The sequence below is a fragment of the Acanthopagrus latus genome, chromosome 3, assembly GCF_904848185.1.
Source record: "Acanthopagrus latus isolate v.2019 chromosome 3, fAcaLat1.1, whole genome shotgun sequence".
Lineage (NCBI taxonomy): Eukaryota > Metazoa > Chordata > Actinopteri > Spariformes > Sparidae > Acanthopagrus > Acanthopagrus latus.
The window spans coordinates 24,527,353-24,550,302 of NC_051041.1; the positions used below are offsets into that span (position 1 = coordinate 24,527,353).

At 40.5% G+C, this 22,950-nt stretch overlaps 2 protein-coding genes and 1 non-coding gene across 6 annotated transcripts; all 3 read right to left on the reverse strand.

The window, feature by feature from the left end:
- Positions 1–228: 228 nt before the first annotated feature.
- Positions 229–13,141, reverse strand: gmeb1 (glucocorticoid modulatory element binding protein 1). 4 transcript variants are annotated; one of them, XM_037093524.1, is made up of 10 exons: positions 12,990–13,141; positions 11,004–11,196; positions 10,734–10,789; positions 10,497–10,612; positions 9,071–9,174; positions 7,825–7,973; positions 6,386–6,511; positions 6,123–6,260; positions 5,677–5,814; positions 229–3,193 (listed from the first exon to the last, which is right to left on the reverse strand). In XM_037093524.1, the coding sequence occupies exons 2-10, from the start codon at positions 11,129–11,131 to the stop codon at positions 2,364–2,366; spliced, it is 1,785 nt and encodes a 594-aa protein (XP_036949419.1). In that variant the 5' UTR covers positions 11,132–11,196; positions 12,990–13,141; the 3' UTR covers positions 229–2,363. The 4 variants fall into 4 exon arrangements, with proteins under 4 accessions (XP_036949419.1, XP_036949420.1, XP_036949417.1 ...); XM_037093525.1 differs by having other exon boundaries at positions 5,677–5,799; positions 10,497–10,615; XM_037093522.1 differs by having other exon boundaries at positions 10,497–10,615.
- Positions 13,142–14,340: 1,199 nt separating this feature from the next.
- Positions 14,341–14,474, reverse strand: LOC119017480. The gene has a single exon (XR_005074444.1). It is a non-coding gene; the product is annotated as a U11 spliceosomal RNA (small nuclear RNA).
- Positions 14,475–16,338: 1,864 nt separating this feature from the next.
- Positions 16,339–22,937, reverse strand: rab42a (RAB42, member RAS oncogene family a). Its single transcript, XM_037093455.1, has 2 exons — positions 22,588–22,937; positions 16,339–20,292 (listed from the first exon to the last, which is right to left on the reverse strand). The coding sequence occupies exons 1-2, from the start codon at positions 22,800–22,802 to the stop codon at positions 19,851–19,853; spliced, it is 657 nt and encodes a 218-aa protein (XP_036949350.1). The 5' UTR covers positions 22,803–22,937; the 3' UTR covers positions 16,339–19,850.
- Positions 22,938–22,950: the final 13 nt, after the last annotated feature.

Genomic DNA, 22,950 nt, shown 5'->3' on the forward strand with positions numbered 1-22,950 from the left:
CCGTAAACCCTCCATCTCCAGTTTCAGCCCGTAGTGGAGTGAGCACACAGCACTCTCTGGTGGACAAACACCGACATAACCACTCACAATTTTTTTTTTGTTTTAATCTGATATTAAAACACATTACAAAGTCAGTATGCAAATACCCTCATTTGTTAAATTAAATTACTGAAATGCACAAGTCTTGAACAGGTCTTTGTTGATGTGAACTACAGCCAGGAGCATAAATTAATCCACGTTTGCACCTTTAACAGAGGCCCATCTCTTCGGTTTGGAAACTAATAAATATGACACTACTTTACAAGTGTAAAATACAGGCATACCAAGTTTGACATTAAGTTTATATATATATGGTTTTATATATTGACTTAAACGATCAGCCCAGCAGCTCACACTACCTATCATACTGAGTTAAAGCAATAGATGAACACGTTAAAGAAAAATAAATGGAGTTTCTGAATAAAATCAGTAAGAAAACCACTGAGAAAATAAGTGCATGAGCGATGCATTTCCAGTGAGGAGTTTCCATTCAACTGTGCACAGAAAAAAAACAAACAAAAAAAACAAAAATCACTGCACAGCCAACAGCGTGGCAACATTCTCTAAGAAATGTTAAGAGAGCAGGCATTGTTGCAAACATCTTCCTGTAGTCCTAAACGGACGACGCACAGTGCAAAAACAATACAGCTTTGATGCGATACTACAACACAATAGACAGTGCAATTAATCCCAGCCCCAAGTGATGCCAACACTGTTACTGGTAATAAGTCGGATCAGCAGCCTGCGGCTACAGATGCCATATGAGAAGACGTGAAGTGATGAACCGTCAGCACCATTAAAGCCCTGCATGTAGACTTGGTTACAGAGTTACAGTGCATTCTCTTGTCCTCAGGTTGTTCACGGAGGCTTGAAAGATAAATACAGGTTATTACAGGTCAGGTAACTTTGTAGCTTTGGCCATCGTTTCTGTCGGTTTTAATGACAATGTACTGACCAAGGTTGCTGGTATCTGGGATGACACGGACATCTCTTAATCACGTCAGTCATTTTTCAAGGAAGGATGTCAGATATTTGCTGGTTCCATCTTATCAATGCAGGTATTTCTTTGTCATTAATGACAGTAAAAAAGAGGCATTGGCTTTTGGACTGTTGGTTGGACAAAAGAAGCAGCCGTATTTGTTATTTTAGACTGAACTAATAATAACCATAATTTAGTTAATTAAAATGTAGTTAATAGCTATTTCTGTTGGCTAACAATAAAATGTTTTACAAACCATTTTTTAAGCTATTGTTTTTTTGTGAAGTTGCAACTGGTGTCTGTAATACTTTATAAATGGTTAATAAATACTGTGTAGTTTGTCCATAAACATCACTTGTATGGTCTTTGTAAAGATGAAACTGATGTTTACAAACTGTTACAATGCCTTAAAAAATGGTTTCTAAAGATTTCACTGTTTAAGACTCATTTTTTTTCTCAAGTTTAATTAACTATGAATTTACCATTTATAAATTATGGTTATTATACAGTGTTAACGACAAAATGATCAATCGATTGTTGAATCATGGACCTTTTGTAAATAAGGCAGAGTAGCTATATCATGGGTTCTTAACTTTTTTATCGTACAGATCATTTTCATATATCAAACTCAAGGTTATTACACATTAAAAGTTCAATAATGACCTTTTGCTGCCACATCAGTTTTCTCAGGGGTCAGTGGGTTAGGGTTAAGGTATTGCAAAACTCTGAGCTACCCTTTTATATTTGGGGATAAAACCAAAAGTGAGTACATTTAAAATGTTGGTAATAATGCATCACTGTACAGGAAATTTGTGTGCACACAACTATGGAAAGATTAAGCCTCATATTTTAGGCCCTAGCCCTAACCCTAAATCTAACTGGCTGACTGTTAAATTTCTTTAGAAACACTGACACATCCTCACATCACAGTAATTAACTTGGTGAATGCAATTTTATTACTACAGCTAGAAACGATAGCCAACATTACAATTATTAATATTGACCCAAGTTGTAATAAACAGAATTTATCCTTTGTATACATAACAATCAGAAGCATACAGTGTGTTTTATGTTGTGATGCCTCTTTGTTTTAATGAAAATCATCAAGGAGTTGACACAGCATGTACACACACAGACACACAGACTCACACACCCTCTCTCTCTCACACACACACACACACACACACACACACACAATAAAAAAGGAAAAACGGCTACCCTAGTTCTTGGTCTTATGCCAAGGCAATTTGTGGATTTGGAAATTCTGTCTATTTACAGTTTATGAGTCTGTGGCAGCTCAGCACGAGTCCATACCTGCTCTGCTGGATAAAACAGGAGGTGTGTCTCATTTCACCTTGGTTTCTTCCTGAGTTTCACCTATCACAACTATCTGTACACCTGACAACTGTCCGCTCTCATCCAGCTGCAGCCCCTGAACCCCTTCAGTCTGCACCTCCTGCACTTGTGTCTCCTCCTCTCCTGCAGCCATCGTCACCTCCATCCCGCTCTGGACCATCATGGTGGTCCCGTCCCTGCCCGACTCCCCGGTCAGCTGCAGTTCCATAACCCCCACCGCCTGCTCCATCGGAGCAGGGTTGATCTCAATTACCGTGTGCTCCTGGCCGGCCTCCACTTCACCCTGCATCACCTCCTGCTGCACCAGCATGGTGCCATCCACCACCTGGCCTTCTATGGGCACCACCTCTGCCCCGCCAGCCTGCTGGCTGAATTGCACCAGCTCTAAGGGGCTCATCATCGTGCCCAGCTGGCTGGAGTCTTGCATGGCGGTGGTGCCCACTAGCGTAAGGCCCGAAGAGGGGTGCAAGGTGATGGTGTCCGCCTTTCCGTCGCCAGTCACCATGTAGCGTGTGAAGAGCTGCGAGCAAGCGGGGAGCAGGGTGACCGTGTTGGAGGACTGGGCCAGGCCTGCCATGGTGAATGGCTGACCCACAGAGGACAGAGAGATTGGGGAAAGTACGGTGAACTGCTGGGACTGCAGGGTGGCCTGCTGGTTGATGGAGGAGGTCAGGAGGGTGGTGGTGGAGGCGGGCCGCTGGAGACGAGGTCGCTTAGTCTGTCGCTTGGTGGGAGTTTTGTTTTTGGCAGGCTGCGGGCAGGACAGGAGAGCTCGCACCTGCTGCTGCTTCCTCTGTTCCTCCAACTGCACCTCCAGGTCTGAACACAAAACATAACACAGGATGAGGGCAGAGTGAACAACTGATTAACGACTAGTTTCACATTAATTAAAATTGAAATTTGTGTTTCCTAATATTGACATGTTATAGCAATATTTATCAGAGTTCTTGAGCACACATAGGCCCAAAAATGTCAAGTTCCATCTGAAAACATATACAACACTGACTAAAGATGTCACCGATCCTTTTTAATATTTAGTATTCAAACACTGTAGTATCATTAACTCACACAACCAGCTGACGACAGGCCTGTTTCTTTGTTTGAAAAATAAAGAGTTCTGCATCTTAACTGTGTCATTCATTTTGTGTACTTTTCATGAGTGATTTTAGTACTGTTTCTCATATGAGGCTCCCATTTCAACTTCAAGGTCAATATTGTTTTTTGCTAACCACAAAACAACTAATTATCTGTGCATTTATATGGAACTAAGCTTTAGAAGCAGTCCACCTTAACTCTCCTCCAGGTTAGGAGGAGCCTCATATAAGAAACAGTACTAAAATCAAAGGCCGGAAAAGTCACGTACGATATCGTGGGGATAGTTGTTGCTGGAAGACAGTAGCGGTCCACCTTAACTCTCGTCCATGTTACACTGCAGTACACTGAGATCGATACTCCTCGGCTGCCATGATGGCAGCTAGCGGAACAAGCATCTGCTAATGTAAGTTATTCAAAAACTTTCTTTTCAGTAAACTCTGTGTACACAAACAATGTTCTCAATGCTCGTGTTCATGCGTAGAGACCCTGATGATACTACAAGCAAAGTTCCATGTTGTGTCAAGCCTTCTTATAAAATAGCGATTTTGATGCTAGCGCTAATTAGCCCCAAGCATTCCCATGGAAAATGACTTTGACCCGAAAACGAAAATATGGTAAATCTTAAAAGTGCCTCTTTTGTCATAATTATGCTCTTACACAAAGGTTTGACTCTCATACATTCACAAAAAAAAAAGCTTAGGCTGCATTGTGGCGAGAGTTTCACTTTAACTTCAATAGACATTTCTGAAATGCGATAAATCTGTGAAAGGATGTCAACACTGTTGTTTCTTCACACTCTGTTTAACTTTTAACTAAAATTCTGGCCATGTCCTACAAGTCGCTCCTTCAAGGCAAACTTTATCCACAGCAGTGAGAAGCTTGTTGGGAAAATATTTGTTCCCTATTTGTTATTTCCACTGCAGAGTTTCCTATTCATGATTTCCTCATTGATACTTAACGTGTGGGACTCCATCAACTTTGATGCCTCTAAATACTACAAATACTACATATACTACAATGCTCATGAGCTTTAGCCCTTTAAGAAGCCAGTCAGAGAAGCAAGTCAGTTTTCTCAACACTAATCTTTGGTTTCATCCTGCAGTTACTGGTGCACTTGGAAGGTTTTATTGCATAAATGGCCCTTGGGCGCTTCAGTTAATTTGTTCCCTACAGCTTTTATGTTTTTGTAACTTATTTCCTGGTTTAGATGCCAGGTTTTGTTTTTTTTTTTTTATATGGCACTGTTTTGTCACACTGGGAATAAAAATGCCCTACTGTATTTATTACTTCCTTAATCTGTTTTAGGCATCCATGCAAATTATTCTGGCTCAAATACACACATAGAAATACAGAGCTTATTTTACTTCGAAAGAGGTTGTTAAAGGTTTTTGGTGTGCATCAGACCTATTCAACTGGTGGTGCCAAATGCAACCCCTGAACAACCTCCAATTAATTTGGGCCCTTTGATTATTAGGAGGCTAATTGTCCAATTCATTACTTCAGTCTGGTGGTAAGCACAAAAACTCTCACTCACCCAGGCAGTTTAATCAGAGGGAAATTATGAGAATCAATCTGACAACCTGTTTTTAATGATAGAAAGGTGCATTTTTTTCGTGCCATTTCCTATAGATAATGTTTCTTTTTCAATTGAGAATGAGAATTAATGAACAAAACAAGAACATTGTTTTAACACATTTAAATGCTACATGTTGCAGAAACAAGTCCTGTTCTTCAGGTCTTTTCGTTATGTCATGATTCAGTTTTCGCTGTCCAGAGTGCAACTGTTTCAAACATGCACTTTTCTGTTGCTTCTGATCTGTGTGTCATGAGCATTAAAAAAGAAAAGAAAGAAAATAAAAGAAAAAATATATATATGTCACACCATCAAGGCCACGAGTGCATGAAAGCTCCACAAAGCTAGTAAGTGGACCTCGATTTGAGATTTTTCTTTGTAAAACTGTATCTTGTGTTTGCATATTGCTGTGGAAACTAAAGCCACATGGATTTGTTGTTGTGTGACTTTTCATCATCATTACTTATACAGTCATTATTGATTTATAGCATCTAAATAAAAGCCCACTGACATTTAGACATCCATTAGAAAACAGAACAAATTAAAAAATCAACCACAATGAGTGAATGATGGCGGTAAGTCTGTTTACACAGAAAAAGTCCAAACATAGAAAGCTGACTGTGACTGTACTCACTGGTGATCGTGCTGAGGATCTGCTCCTGGCAGGGATCCGTCTGCTGCCTTCTCCTCTCCAGGATCTTCTTGACTGAGTCGAGCAGGCCGAACACCTGGGCGAGGTTACTGAGCACCGCCACCTCTACCAGACAGGAATCTGGGATCAGTGCGGCAATCAATCAAAGGGTCACTTGGTCAGTCAGAAAGGAGGAACAAATTCAGCTTTTATTAAACAATCAGTCATGAAGTATTCAGTCGTTATTGTTAGAGAAACCAACAGTAGCCATTTCTAAAAGCTCTCTAGCGTTGGTTTTTCAGCCATCAGCTTCCAGGAGCAGCTGAATTTGTTCTTTCTTTCCATTTTTTTCGTGTTTATGCACCCTCAAGCGAGCCCTGAGTCTTGCATATGCTCTGCTTTGAAGATGCATTTCCCAGCAGCCACTACACATTAGCGTTGTTCTGTACCTGTGTCCTGTAAGGCAGCCGGTTCCCTGCGCTGCTGCACACCGTTCAGCAGCTCCAGGAGCTCTGTGCTGATGTTGGTCACCACTTCACCCAGCAAACCCACATCAGCAATGCCCTTCCAGAAGTTCAGCGTGTCCTCTGTGGACAGACAGACAGCCCAGACAAGTCTCAGTCACTGCTGTGCTCTGTGTGTATGATCTCCGATAAAAATCATCATTACTGTAAAAGTAATGATCTGTGTTGGGATGTGCGCTCTCTGTGACCTGAGATCTCATTAGATTCCTTCTTGTCTGCAGACTCCAGTGAGACTGAGCTCCAGTCCATCTTCCCGGTCAGAATCTCTGCCCGGTCCTCACCCACCACCCCGCCATTACCCAGGACCACCTGAGCTGCAATTAACAGAGGAGAAAAAAAATTACACTTGTTACATGGGCATTCCAACGACTGGGCTTTGTGAGTCAGCAGTCCAAATCACTGCATTGATACCCAGGACTGTGTGAATTTGACAGCAAACCTTTTAACTTTTCAAAGTCAGCGTGTGTTTTTGAATCAGAGTTTTGACAACTCTGACTACAACTTAAAGTCAATGAGAGTTTCAGTATGATTTATTTCCCTTATTTCCTGTCTCTGGAAATGGAATTTCTAAATGAATGATCCACTATTAAATCAAGGTTAGGACAGCATACTCTAGCTAAAGGGCTTGGTGCTAGGGTTATTGTGTGACCAGTTAAATACAATAAACAGCTGCACATGGAGAAATGTGAACATATTATATCAAATGTGACAACGTCTTTCAATCAAGATAAGCTTTTTTATTTTTCACTTGAATCCATGAGCTTGTGGAGTGTTAACAATATCGTGAAAAGGAGCTGGGGCCAAGAGCCAGCTAGTTTGCTACATTCCAAAAGTGTGCTTTGCTGTTTTAAATCTACTAAATAAAACAACTCTGACAAATGCCACAATCATATAAACACAAGAAAAACAATGGTCATGAACGTACCTCAGTCTGAAAAGGCTACCTATTGCTACAGTTCCTCCTCACTGCAGTAGATGTGTGCTTTATGCTACTGAGTTAGCAAGATGCTGATTGACAGACTGTATACAAGCAGTCTTACCTCATGTCTCATTCACATGTCAGAAGATATTATCACAGTGAACGAAAACAACATACTCTCCACTGTCAAGCTAGCATGTTGGGAGTTGGACAATTCTGGCTGCACTTTCTCTGCCATTCTTGTGTGACTAGCTTGTACAACATATCCACTTAGCACTGGCACATACAGTAGGTAGACAGACAGGTAACCTGTCCAACTGTATTTATGCAAAACAAAAGAGCTGATTGGATGATCTTATTACAGAACTGACAGCCACAGATGCTTGATTTTTTTCCTCAAAAGACCATAGTGATATAGGTACATATATCGAAGTGGCAAAGTGTCATGCAGGGTGGGGATTTTTTCTAACTTGAGAAACACCTGAATTCCTACTGCTGACATAAGAATAGAGCATTTCTGAATCTCTAATTGTAGTCATAATGTCCGCAAAAGTACAATGAAGAGTCACTAAATACCTCATCATTCAGGACAAATGACTCATATGACAAATTGTGGCCGAGCTTGATAAAGAAAAATCAGAAACACTCGAATCCAAACACAACCTTTAAACTGGCCTCTGTGGAGCCATGACCTTACTGTGTTCTCACCTTGAGAGGACGTGGGTGTGGTGAGTCCAGTGCCGTCAGGAGGAAACCGTGCGTTGTTGATTAGAAGGTCAAACTTTGTGCTGCGACACGTGTTGGTGCACAGTGTGCTGTGCTGGTAGAAGTCCAGCTGACCTGAATCCATCATTTTTCTGGAGGGCAGAAATCAGAAGAGTACCGAACAGAACAGAAAGAGAAAAAGAAAAATTTAGTTTAATCAGCGATCATGGATCCCATCAGTACACATAAATATATGTGCATGCTTCATAACTGATATTCCATTCTATATGTGTACATTTCTGAGTTGCCTGTCATCATGCACATGTATTCTCTGGCTGGATGTGAGGTGCCTTTATTTACTCGTTCATTTATTTAAAATGTTTTATTTTACCAGTTATATACTTGTTTGTTATAGTTAATAATCTAAAAGGCAGATATGTTATGGTGTGTGTATGTTATGGTGTGTATGTTATGGTGTGTGTATATATATATATATATATATATATATATATATATATATATATATATATATATATATATATATATATATATATATATATATATATATATATATATATATATATATATATATATATATATATATAAAAAACTCAAGGTGAAGGATCAAGTAGCCAGTAAATCAGTAACAATTATAGCTGCAATGATAAGTCAACTAATCGATGAGCTGATAGCTGATCTCTAAAGGAAACACCATGTATGTATGTATGTACATTGTTAATATAAAGCTGTTTAGTGCACCTTGAAATCAAAGAGAAACCATGTTAGGTATGGGATAACTGTTCACCCCAGTGTCTTTAATAGCTCCATTTCCATTTTTACAATATTCTGTTTAATAAAGAATGCATGAGTAGCCAGACTATTTGTTGTAACCCTGATATGATTAAATATTTCTTCCGTAACATTCCATATGTATTAGACTTTAATATTGGTCCAAGAGACAAGAGGTTTAATGAAAAGCCAAGCTGCATTATCATCACTGTGTTCACAGCTCAGCAGTGATGGAATAATGTCAGTTAGTTAGTTCACAGAATATTTAATTTTGTCATCACTTGGATATTTATTCAAAATGTGTGTGTCACATCCCCGCTCATTACTTCAGCAGCAATACATATGTAAGTTTGCATGCAGAGTGCAATGATGCCTAAATATAATGGTGTGTGTTGTTCACCCAAGCAGCATTCAGAATATTGAAATTTTGGCTCACTAATCCAAACATACGTCCCCTCACCTTAGCATGACTCCACCCATCCTGATGGCTCTCTTCCAGTCCTTCAGTGTGGCTTTTCCAGAAATGTGCACAAACTGCTTTGGGCTGATCAGCTGGTCTTCATACTAGTGGAGAGTATGAGTAAAGTAATCACATTGAAATGCCTACAGAATTAAATCTACTATATTGAGGGGATGTAATGTGGTGTAGAATTGTACGCTTCATGCTGTGAGGGTCAGTCAAATGTACTGCAGTATTGACTACTCACTGCTGATTTGACAGGCCGTGGTTTGAAATTCAATGACTTTCCGTTTCATTATTAATAATGCAAATAATGTTCAGAGCAAAATTAAAGTTACTCTCAGACTGTACAAAAGATTTGTTTTTCAATACAGTCGAGGAAATATGATCTGAGAGGTGTTTACCACGTTTACCATATAAACAATATAAACAAAGTATTAAAGGGAGATGTATTTATATTGTTGAGATTAAATTATAGAATTGTGCAAATAAAAATGTACAAACTCACTACAATTCCCTTTAGTTTCTTAAAAAAAAAGGTTCACAAATCTATTTCTGTGGGTTGCATTTTTCTTTTTTTCCTTTTTATATTAAGAATATGTAAATATGTAAATAAGCATTTTGCTTCTGTCTATGCCTGTTCAGTCACTACTTCCTATATAGACTGTTGACCTTGGTTATATTGTCTGTACTGTTTACATTTATTGTATTATATGTGATGACTGAATAAAAATACTACTACTACTATTACTACTACTACTACTACTACTACTATTACTTTTTTAAGCTACAAACACGGTTGAATTGTGGGACATGGGTCATCAATTAAAAATCAAATGTTTTCCAATGGAATTCAAGCTGTCAATGTCCAACATTCTCCTAGTCATACTTAGAGCAGCAAAAATTAGCCAATTAAACAATGTGTCGATTGAAAGAAGAGTGGTTGCCAGTTATTTTGATAGTCAGTTATTTGTTTCAGTCAATTTTCAAATGAAAATGTCAGACATTTATAGTATGAATGTAAGAATTTGCGGCTTGTCTTTGTCATATATGATAGTTAATGAAGATTCTTTGAGCTTAGTTGGATAAATAAGTCATTAGACTGGGAAATTGTGGTGAGATTTTTGTTTTACAATTCTATAGACTACATTTAATCATGAAATGACAGGCAGTCTAATCAAAATAAAAATAATCATTAAATGTAGCCCTTGTCAGAATACAATAGTATATAAGCATTTCAGACACAGTTTACCATTTACGGTTGGTACTTATAGTGCAAGAATTCTTGCAACAGATAAAACAAGAAATGTCTGCAAAAGTGTGCTGTTCTTGTCCACCAAGTGCACCAATTTCACTCAAGACACAACAGCATATGGATAAGCCTTTGGAGACCCCCTTGCAGTAGCTACTCTGCTTCAATACCTACCTTTACACATTTTACATTGATTCCCGGGCACACAAATTTCTTCACTAGTAACACAGCTTTGCAGTCGCCGCATGTTATGGGACAGCCAATCTCAACATCGTCTCCTTCAGTTTGTTCTGCTGGGATGAAAATATACAACATCTGAACACAAGGAGACCAGCTTTTTGTAATACAAACTGCTAAATGCATCACTAAATGTTTTGGAATGTTCCAAGCATCATTCTGACAACCTCTTACCTGGTTGTGCTTCGACAGCCATGACAGCTGCATCTGTTTCAGCAGCAGATTCATCCCTAAAAAGAGAACATTTGGCATTTTTTACATTTTCTTCTTGGTAGCACAGAGAATACTGTCTCTTCATTGCCCATCTCCTTGCTGTATCTACTTTAGGAGTAGCACTCTTTGTCCCACTGCTATCAAAACCTAATGATAGCTTCACTGTGGATCGTTATGTTATATTGTTTTGGAGTGAGCCTCAGTTATGTTGCACCTGGCTTCAGTACATACCCAGTGGTGATTGGCTGAAGCTGTAGGATGACCTGAGTCTTATTTGGGTCATCTGAGTCTCCTTCACCGTCAGTCTTCACCATCACCACTTCCCCCATGGAGACCGTGACCTCCTCGGTGGTTGCCATCACACTCAGAGTAGACTACGGAGGGGGGCAGCTTTCAAAGAACAGCTATCCAGGAGTGTGTTCATCTGAAAAGGGAAGAATGCATTTAAAAACACATACCATGGAAGATGATGAAGCTCGATAATTTTTTCAGTGTATAGTGTAACATTCGTATTATTAATGTTAAGATGCACAGTCCCGTCTTTTAGTTTAATAAATAAATAACTATATGGATAAAGGTTAAATGTCATTAAAATAATAACTGTTTCGAAACAAGCCTTGGCAAGCATGACAAGCAACCACAGACGGACACCCCCCAGTTCTTGGCTGACAGGTGCATGCTGGGTCTGGTTAAATGCTAAAATGGTCCTGATGGACTCCTCCAGCATTGACTTCTAAGGGAGGAACATCTACCTTCAGAGAGGTGTGCGAGGTCCTACTGCTGTTTCTGTCACAGTTGTGCCTTTAAACATTCATTAAACTCAACATGTTTGAAAAAACTGAGAGGCTGAATGGACTGGTTATATCATGCATTTACAATGAATGAGAAACTGATTAGGAAAAATAAGTTAATGCTGGTTTGGAAATGAGAAAATAAAATAATTTCCAAAACTCGTCAAATCACAACCAAAATCTAGATGGACAAATAGCACTAGAGGAAAGACATGTAAAGTGATTTGGTGGATGCATGGTGGGCTGGAAGAAAATGTATTACCATCTGCAGTAGAAATTGTTAAGGTTAAGTACACGTTTCCTTCTGCCTAACATGAAAAAACATTAACAAAACTTCCGTTAGAAATGTGTCATCCCAATGTTAACGTCTCGCTAGTCAAATGAGCAGCATCATATTTACCATTTCGTCCAGCTAATATAACGTTATATCGATCTCGTAGGACGTTAACTTACGCTATATCTACTAATCCAAAGCTAAACGTTTGATTACTTTTTTTCAGTAAATTACATACTTTCTTGACTCGCTTGGTCCAATATGTCTCCATGTCTGTAAACTAATGTGGCAATTTTATACTGTTTATACTATACTTTTTTTTTTTTTTTTTTTTTTTAACATTTTATTTAAATGTCTCATGTTGTGCACATCGGGGCTAACGTTACATTTATCACAAGACCATAACGAGTGCGAAATTGTCATAAACATGTTTCGTCGGCTGTGCGACACATGCCGGTGAAACTACTGTTCTTAAAACTGTCTGATTTTTAGTCAATGCAGCGTTTGCGAGACTTTTCCCCCGAAAATTATAGACTGAACCCCGCAGTTATGCGTAATTTCGAGAGACGCTAACTGCCGTGGGGTTTTGCAGTCCGTTCGCATAAAACAGTGGCCCGACAACCATCAGGTTTCTTGGAGGTAAAGCCCGCTATTTCTTCAAAGTTAGATGGGTTATCACCGCCGCAGTAAGTTGGCCACCTGACTGCTTTTCGCTATTGAGAACCCACACAGCTATACAGCTACTAGGGCTCGACGGTAGCCATTATGGCTAACGCAAGGGCGTAACTTGACGTGTGGGAAACTGGACAATACTGTGATATATATCGTCCGAGACGGGTAAAAGCTTTGCATTTACAGTGTGACGGTTACGTGCCGCTTGTCTCTGAACCGTACGTCCCTTCGTAACTCTGCATTTTAACTCTCCGCTCCCCCTCAAAATGACGTCTCCCTGTGCGGCGGCACGTACAGCAAACAACGGCACGGCGACGGCGTTGCCCCTCCATTCTGTACGAGCCTGGCTGGGCTGAACCCCCTCCGCAATACAGCCCGAACCTTCCCGGCTGAAACCACCCGACAGTATCGGACGCAAGAGTGACGATCTCCAGCCAAATGTATTTAAACGCACATAATAAAATTTTAGCTTGTCCTTACCGTTTTTATGAAGGGAAACGCAGCCCTAGATTGTGGAGAGTTGCGGCGCATGCGCACTCCACTGATATATCTTGACTTCCTGCTGAACAGCGCTCGCCTTGTTATCACGCTCTCACAAATCCCCGAATATCAGCAGCCAGCGATGTTTTGACCCTGAATGCAGAGACCGTGTGTCTCATTTAGTATCATCCTCTGTTTTAAATGTTTGATCAATCAGGTTACACTCGTCGATTTGGTCGATTCTGCTTTGCTTACTCAGTGTTGTCACTGGCGCATTATTGGTGATGCAGTATATGGTGTGTGAATGAACTATTGGACGCTTCGGCTAGTGAAGCATGGAACAGTGTGGTTCCAGCTTCAGAGTCCCCCCTCATGTGCTGTGCTTAGGAATGGGAATCATGCTCACTGCCAGCACAGTTATAACACACAAATTCAAACAATATTATATAATTGAACCCTGTTCAGATGAGAGCCAAGAGTGAGGAAGGTTGATGTAGTATTAAACACAGTCAGACTGGTTGTCAGATGGCAATTATTAGTGTAGCATGGACATTTAGCTAGATTTAAAGGCATAGCACCCCTGTGATACAGTCCTCACCTGCACCAAAAACACAATATGTTAACATCTGATTGTCAAACAAACAAAACTATTGTGTGCATGACCTGTTGTACATTGTATCTGAACATGGCTACAACAGGAAGCATACTGTTAAAAATAAGTGGATGATGCAAATGTATTAGAATGTATTCCTCACCAAATACTAAGCTGCAGCCACATACAGTACAGTATATCAGCCGGATCACCCTTACAGCCATTGTCAGCTCAAAGCGAATATAAGATGGTCACATGAAAGTGAAGTAAAACCTATATAATGCATAACCCTGTGCTGCTTTACAGTGTGTTTGTGTGTATGAACGGGTTATTGGTTGAGCTGCTGGTGAAAGGTGAACAAATGGTTAGAGTGGAGGTGAGATCTCAGGCAAAGTGTAATGCTGCCTATTGTGTGCATAATGTATTGTTACTGTAAACAACAGATGAATAGATAGAGTCTGTGCCCAAACACCTCTTGGGATTCATGAGTATGCGATCCTGTGTCAAAGGGAGTCACTGCTGTGTCATCCCTAAAAGTGAAGGCTTTATCCTGACACTTAAAGCCGGGTTTAACATATGTTGTTCATTGAACTATGGATTAGACACGATCATTTCATCATTTTGAAGTTTAAAAGCTGGTGATCGCGGAAACTTATTTAAGGCCCCTATTTGTTGTAAGATACATTAAACTCAAAATGATCTACTTCTGCAGTGTACAGAATGCAATGTCATTAGAAGTCTTGATTTCACATGTAAAAGCGGGGCGCCAGGACTATGGATCACCAGCATCCCCTGTTTTAAAAATTGTGCTTCCGAAATCTCTTGATGGCGATTCCGCGGGTGGAGTGGTTATCCCCACCCCACCCGTGCTAAGCACAGCAGAAGCCCTTTTTAACAATGCCATTGAACGTCCCACTGACTGGCCACCGGCACCATGTTTCTCACTCAGGGGTGCAGGGACTGTAAGTTTGCCTCTACATTTTAGAGTTTTATGGTGTACTATATAACAACGATCTACGACGGCAAGTTTTGTTCGAAATATGTAGTAATCAGTTAATTACCATCGGCATTTTAGCGCGGTTGTATATGTGAGTTAGGTCGTGGAAGAGCATGATGGGTAAAATAAAGGCGGGGCAATGCAATATTTTTGGCTCTCATTGGTCGATGTGCTCGCTCTCAAAGGGTGTTGCGTTCGGTTACTGTGGGGAAATCTACGCGTGTTTAAATTCTTGGAAAATGTTTGCTGTGGGTTTGCAGCAATTGTATTCATCCTGACAGCTGTTCCCTGAAAATTCCATCACTCTACCTCAGTCAGCCTTTGACACTTAAACCAAATCAAGAATAATCAAACTAAAAACAGATACACGGCCAGGGTTTTTAGGTTTATTAGGACTAGAGAGACTCTTGCTTTGGTTAAAAGGTGGCATGGCAGTCTCGGATAGGTCCCTGTGATAACACGGCCTTGTTCATCACCATTAATATATCAGAGCAGCCAATCTAGGTCATGCTTATCCTCCTTCAGTCTGCCAGAAGAGGGCGCCAAACGCCAGTTAAAAAAAAAAACAAAAAAAACCATGAGCCCAAACTTTATTCATTGTACATCTATTTATTCTTTTATCCAACCAACAAAATCACATCAAATAAAAAGCGAATCCGTAATACATAATATATAAAATAAATAACATTTATTCAATAAAGCTGTGAAATGTGGGCATGGGGTTCAGGAGAAGTAACAGTTTTGTACTATGTACCACTGTGCAGGCTTAACAGCTGCTGATGTTTTCTGGTACAGAGGCCCTGTCAGTGGGTTAGTTTGTTCATCCCTGTGGACAACATTAAAAAAAAAAACAAAAAAAAACACTTAAACATATAACTCAACATTTTCAGTAATGAGCTATTTTTCTTGTCTTGAGATGAGAACATTGAAAGCAATTGCATATCTATGAGGTAGTTCACATTTGGTATCAAAATGTGTCCTGAGGGATCTGAGCTCTGGTAGACAGTTTTATGCCCTTCATTTCACACCTGTCATCAACATGCATCTCAACATGTGTCTCTGCTCTCTGTGCAAATAAAAACTTACATCAACGGAACAAACGGTTTACAATGTTTTACACACATATAAAGAAATATCTTTACTCATAAGGTTTGCCGAATTAATAAGAAGGCCCAAATAAAAATTTCTTTTAAGCAGAATTTCATGTTCATGAAGTTTAGACACAACTCGCAAAATGGAGGGATTTTTTAAGGGAGTGTGGAGACTTTCACGACAGGCATCAAAGAAGTTGCCATTATGTTTTTTATTGTTTACTAAACATTCACTTCTCTGCACTATACTCTACTCAGAGCTGTGTATTTGTGATCACTCAGGCTGCATGTCGATACCAAATGTGAACAGGCTCATAGTGTAGCAATAGCCAAAATGGGGTTACCCGAGATAACATTCAGACTGGAAGCAGTAATTTGACATTGTCAAAACCTGAAAAAATATGCTATCTAAAGCTCACTTGTTACTCATTGTTACTTGTTTGTTTGACGTGCGCACAAACAAAAAGGTAAAAACTTTAGTTTGTAACCATGCTGGGTTACATGCTGTAACAGTTTCCTGACAAAAACTGTTCCTCTGTCTGGAAAATTTGGCAGCCTCACTGTGATGACAAGATCCCGGGAAGTCAATGTGCCCGGCTGTTGGTCAGCAAGAAACTGTCGCAGTTTGCAGCTTACCCAACAACCTCTTTTTCAGTTTTTTCTTTTTAGTTTTTTTTTTTTTTTTTACACAAAGAAGATACAAGATGTTCTCAGGCATATTTTAAAATGTTTACAGTCAGACTTACTGTTACTTCTGCTTCCAGTCTTTACGCTGAAGCCTCTCATTGTCTACTTATCTTTTTTATCTAATTCTCAGTCATAAAGTAAAATGTGTACTTAAGATGCAGTAAGAGAGGTTGGAATTGTACTGAAGACTAGCCTCCATCATTATCATCATGATTACACAGGATGGTCACTGTTTGTAAGATTGCAGGCTGTAAGATTAAAAACACTATTGTAAATCTTAGAATTTTCTATTTTTTTTTTTTTTAACTATGTAACATCGGTGGATAAAGAAGCATTAAGTAGCCTAATGGTTGATGAGAAGTACATGTAAGCTTATTTCTTCCCAGAGTCAGTATTTCAGAAATCCGTTTCCCCTCTGTGTCTTTCCAGTCTTGTCCTTTATATTAAATCTTTGCTTTCCAAAGCTCTGAGGCTGCCATCTTCACACCACGGAGTGCAATGGGCCCCTTCTCATGTGCTGTGCTCAGGAATGGGAATCATGCTCACAGACAGCACAGTAATAACATACCAATTCAAACGACATCACACAATTGAACCCTGTTCAGATGAGAGACAAGAGTGAGCAAGGTTGTTGTATTAAACACAGTCAGACTGGTTGTCAGATGGTGATTATGTGTGTAGCATGGACATTTAGCTTGATTTAAAGGCATAGCACCCCTGTGATGAAGTCTTCATCTGCGCCAAGAACACAATATGTTCACAATATGATTGTCAAAAAAAAAAAAAAAACATACAGTGTATGAACTGTTGTACACTGTATTTTAACCTGGCTACAACAGGAAGCATACCATTTGAATCTGTATACATGAGTAAAAATAAAGGGATGGTGCAAATGTATTAGAATACATTCCTTACAAATACTAAGCTGCAACACATACAGTACAGTATATCTACCGGATCACCCTTACAGCCATTATCAGCTCAAAGTAAATATAAGTTTTGGTCACATGAAAGTGAAGTAAAAACTGTATAATGCATAACCCTGTGCTGCTTTACAGTGTGTGTGTGTGTGAACAGATTATTATTATTACTGGGTGAGATGCTGGTGGAGGGTGAACAAACAGTAGGAGTGGGGGTGCAAAGTGTAACGTAGTCTGCAAACAACAGATTAATAGAGTCCGCGCTCAAAAAAGCCTCTTATATGTTATAAGCTATGACTTGTAAGTTTCTGATCCTCTGCGTCAAAGGTAGTCACCGCTGTGTCATAAAGCTGAACATGCATTCGTCATAAATGCAGCTCAGACACAGCAGGCTGATCGTGACAGGCTCCATTACTCCATTACATTACTAACCCTAACCCTAGTATGATTAATGTCACAAGAATGTAAATCCAAAATACTCTCACCCATGTGGAGGCTTGAGTTATGTCAATCCCACTTAGTTAACAAAGAATTTCAGCAACTTTAAGTCCAGCGTTAAACTGGAATTTCATATGAAGGTTGGTACAAAATCCTGGCCTTGAAATTCAATTTCAGTAGTTTTAAGGACATAGTTCAACGATTTGGGAGATGCGCTTTGCTTTCTTAATGAGAGCTGGATGAGAACTGAGAGCTGGAAGAAAATATTGACACCGGTTGTGAAATGGTGGGATACAGCTAGAGCAACCTCGCGAATCACTGAGGAGACACCGAGAAGCTGGCTCGTCTTTATCAATAAATACTGACAACACGCAACTCCCACTGAAACCATATGTTGTTTTTTAGGATGTCTGTTCTTGTAAAAATGAAACACACAAGATAAAATCTGTAAAAGGTCCCATATTGTAGAAATTTAAATTTCCATGTCTGTTTTGATTATAAAGCAGGTGTGACTGATGCTGCAGCAATGGACACTGTGTGAAAAAACACATGCTTTAATAGGCTCATTAAAGCATGATGGCTAAAATAAAGTATGAACCTGAAAATGAGCCTAAAATGGAACCTTGGACTCTGAAGCTGTCAATGTGCTGCCTGGCTGGCGTATTTTTGAACCATGCGGCTGCCTTCAGTATTAATGCCAACCTGGGCTGAATGCCTTCTGCATCCAGCACTGTATATATAGTTCACAATATATATATATTGATCTCACACACTGTTCCCAAACCATTGGACAAATCCTTTAAAGTCCTTCAAATATCTACTTAAGAACTGTGTCAGGCAGGAAACTGGTGACAGGATTTACTGTATTCGTGAGGGGGGCCATGACATGCAGCAAAGCTCCAAAGCCCAGTCCAGGGTGCTGCTGTTTAAAGGCATGTTACCTGATCTGCTGCTTGGAGGACCGTAAGAAACAAATTAAAACAAATGTTAATTAGCTTTTGCAGTGTATGCAGCCATGTCCGTGGCATCTTCAGGGCTGACAAATCTTTTTTCTACTTGGAGGCCTGACTTTCTTCCCGACTGAAACACACCATTACGTCTACACCCAAGCAGCTTTTATTATATATCCAAGGCAATGGAAAATGTGATGGCATCCATCATGTTAAGGGCTAAATGTAATATTATATTAGTGTGTTGGGCTTTGAATAGATGAAAACAGCTGTTTGCCACAGACACAAACAGCTGCAGGTAAAAATCAAAAAGAGCTTTTCTACTGCTGACGAAGTCTTCGATGGCCTGATGACTGAGAGCTGTGGCCCTTGATGTCTTGCTTCTGTTAATGCTACGATACAAATACCTAAATGGGACCACGTTCCCTAATTACAGTGGCCTAAACACCTAAACTAAAAATATTTTTATTTGATTATTATTTTTTTTACAAAAACATTACTCATCTATTCACAAGATGATCGAAGTTTTAAGTCAGTTTGGCGTTAGTGCACATACAGCTTACAGAAGCAGGAGGAGCACAATGATTTAATATGATGACACTGTAGAGTGTACTGTGTCTGTTCACACTATGAATTAAATAGCTTTCAGTGACCTTTCAGCTTAAATCTATATAGATTTCACTATTATTTACAATGTTGCAGTGACAAAAGATTTCAGGCAAAGCATCGCACAAACTATGACAGGTAGAAACCAACAACAGTTGCCAGGCTACAGGGGGTCATAGTTCATGGATTTACCTGCACCTTTAGTGTGCTCAGTAGTCCTTTAACACCCCACTGTGGCTTCACGCTACACTCCAAGACCTGATCACCTCTGCACGCTTTCTGTGTTATCTGAACTTAACAGGGCCCAGTACACGTTGACTCATGCTACACCACTTGAATTTAGAGATACAACTCACTTATAAGGTACACATTGGGATATACATTCGCCCCATGTTTGAAAAGAATCCCAGATATCAGAGGAACCCGCACACAGAGAGGGCACGAAGCACAAGGTGAGGAAGTGATGGATGGTGAAATCACAGGGTGCTGAGCCCTGAGTGACTTGGTTTCGATGGACAGCTGTGAGACGAGGTGAGCTCTTGGTGAGACAAGACAGTGTTTGGGCGCACAGAGTTCTCAGTCAGCAGTGGCAGCCCTTCTCAGCGGTTGCGGTAGCTAGTTCCTCTTCGTCCTCTGCCGGGTAGAGGACCTTGGCGGTGAGGCCGCTCTTCACACCGTCCCAGCCGTCTCGGGTGACAATCTCGCCCATCTTCATCAGCTCGTAGATGTCTCTGGTCAGCAGCTCGAAGGCCCGATCCACGTTGCTGTTGCACTTGGCTGACGTCTCCACGTAGCGGATGCCCAGCTCGGCAGCCAGCTGCTCCGCCTCGTCCCGGCTCACCTTGCGGTCCTTGTTGAGATCGCTTTTGTGGCCTATGAGGATGTAGACCATGTGGTGAGGCAGAATGTGCTCACTCACTTCCTTGTGCCACTCCCTCACATGGTCAAAGGTCTTGCGATTGGTGAGGTCGAAGACTAGTAGCCCGCCGACAGAGTTGCGATAGTAAGATGTTGTGATGGACCTGGTGGGTACATAGATTAATGACATGTGAGTAATTCAATTCCGAACATTCTGGACACAAATAATGGCCTGCCAGCAAAGGCTCTGCACTGTATCTAAGATCAAAAACTCTTTTTAGGTAAGATAATGAACCAGGTGGTCTGTTACACAGAACTATCTGAGAAGGCACCACTAGAAACCCTTTGTAAAAGGGCAGGAACGTTCAAAATATACTTGGCAAGTGATCGACAATCCATCTGTCTGTCACTGTCAATCACGGGGTAACTTCAACCAATCAGATCAACAGTAGGAGGGTGTTACCGGCAGACTCTGGGAGAAGAGCAAACAAATTCCACTGAGAAAAGCCTTCAGAGACTCTGCAGGATGATGTTTCTCAAAGAAAAACTGTTTACTCTAGTATAACTAATGCTATAGCAGCATCTACACTAATCTCTCTTGCTGGCCATGACACCTAAACCATGCATAGCTGCCATACTCTAAGATAAGATAATTGGATTTTCTGCTGCCTTTAAATATTTGTTAATGTTTTAAAGTAAGTTTTTCTCTGAACATTGTCTATTTGCAGACAATGGCTTCAATACATTTTGCAAAGTGCCCCACTGGAAATGTGTATTTAGTTATATATTTAGTTATATACATCATGCGTGAACAATATGGATTGAATCAATAAAGGTATTAAAACTAGATTTTGACTTGAGTTACCTTACCTAAAGGTAAAATATTCAAGAACTTTAGTGTAAAACATTCAAAAATTGCGAATTTATTAACAAAATGTGCAAAAGGTTTGACCTTACGTCAAGGACTTCTTTCTATGTATTGTGGTGCAGACTGGGATTAGCATGCCATCCAGCTAGCTCCTACCCACTTTGTACCTTAAGAGGTTACAGTCAGATGGTGAACTAAATCAACATTCCCCTGGTCCTCCGAGCTCCTAGTCTGGGCAGTCAGCAAATACAACCGCTAGCTGCATGGTTCACTAAGCTTACTGTACCTGCTGACAGCAGATAAAGAGTGCCACAGGAAGGAGTCCCAGAAATAAGTTTCACTTTTTTTTTTTTTTTTCACTTTTGGTTCCCTCATTTTCAAGTCAATGGGTTTATGCTTAAAAATAAGGTCTACAACACAAAACACGTCAGCATACAATCCACTTGTGAAATTTTAAGTGTGTTCTTGTATCTCAAAAAGCTGTCGCTAGCAAATGGCTAAATGAGACTACTTAAGTGGTATGGGACATTAAATGTCATCAAGTTGAAAAGGGGGACTAGTCTGTCATTACAGGGAGACTTTAGTTGTAAAAACTATTGTAATTCTAACTTAACAAGTAGTTGCCAGCTACTCTGGTGGCTTCTATGCTGCCCCCTACTGGTTTTGTGTATGAACTTGACAGCTGGCCTATTCTTACATATTGCACCTTTAAAAGGGGCCCTTATCTGTGGTGAAAAATAGTAAACAGCTTACACTCAAATATTCCGGCTGGGTATGACTGACGGCATTGCACTGAATTGAATCACATAACCACAAACAGACCGTGATCATGGGATCCTTGGGGACCCCTAAAGGTCTGGGGCCCTGGAGTCATCACCTCAGCGTTGCAAAGATCCATTTATACACATACACACACAAATACTCATCACCCAGCCTGATGGATTTCACAAACACTTCTCATATTCGGTTAAGACAGAAAAAAAAAAAAAAGACTCCAGTGTGGTGAAGCCTAACGGAAAACACCCTCTGAAGCTTGGGCTTCAAAAGGGAAAGCAGATCTGAGAGTGGAGCATCTTCTTCAGACAGAGGAGAGCTTTAAAGGAAATTATCCATGACAGCGGGGACACATGAAACAGAGCTAGCAACAGGGTGGGTGAATGCAAAAATCTAGATTCAGGAGAGGAGTTGTCATCCTTGTGTTGCTCTGGAGACTGCAGACAGCATCTCATGGAAGCAAGCTGGGGCCTAAATGTGAGGAGGCTGCCCATCATCCATGAATGAATCAAATGATGCAACTCCAATGCACAGTTTTTTTATATAGGCCAGTACAAAGATCGAGGCCTGTGTAATCTTCCCCTGACCCTTTCCTCCACTATCTACACTCCATTACACCATAATGAAGGATGAAATGGCCTTCATTTAATTCAGTGGAGTTTCATTTTTTTCATAATAGCAGCCCAGACACGACAGCGAACCAAGGCCTCTCCATTATTTAATGACAAATCTGTTCGATGAAGGATGACGATTCACTTCGGAGACATTTGTATCGAAGCTACATTATTATTATTGTTATTTGTTTCCAGTTTCGTACCTGAATCGTTCCTGTCCAGCCGTGTCCCACAGCTGAAGCTTGATTTTCACCCCGGGCTCGATATCAAGCGAGCGCGCATAAAAATCCACCCCGACCGTCGGATCCGCTACATCGCTGTAAATTCCGTCCGTGAAGCGTTTCAGCAACGACGACTTCCCCACCGTGGAGTCCCCGAGTAAGATGATTCTGAACTGGTATTGCCACAAAATATCCATGGCATGACTAGATGGGGGATACCAGCGGAGTGTGTGTGTGTGTGTGTGTGTGTGTGTGTGTGTGAGAAACAAAGCCCTGAGCGCGGCGTGTTTACATGAAGCCCCCGGCTGCTGCTGCTCTCGCTGCTCCTCCTGCTGCTGCTGCCTT

Bases quoted from the DNA above. Each gene is read 5' to 3' on its own strand.
- gmeb1 (XM_037093522.1), bottom strand. From the start codon at position 11,131: ATGGCAACCACCGAGGAGGTCACGGTCTCCATGGGGGAAGTGGTGATG. The intron at 10,616-10,733 runs GTAAGAGGTTGT...TTTTCATCCCAG, and splicing joins GGCTGTCGAAGCACAACCAG to CAGAACAAACTGAAGGAGAC. The intron at 5,815-6,122 runs GTACAGAACAAC...CACTGATCCCAG, and splicing joins GGCTGCCTTACAGGACACAG to ATTCCTGTCTGGTAGAGGTG.
- rab42a (XM_037093455.1), bottom strand. From the start codon at position 22,802: ATGGATATTTTGTGGCAATACCAGTTCAGAATCATCTTACTCGGGGAC. The intron at 20,293-22,587 runs GTACGAAACTGG...TGTACCCACCAG, and splicing joins GCTGGACAGGAACGATTCAG to GTCCATCACAACATCTTACT.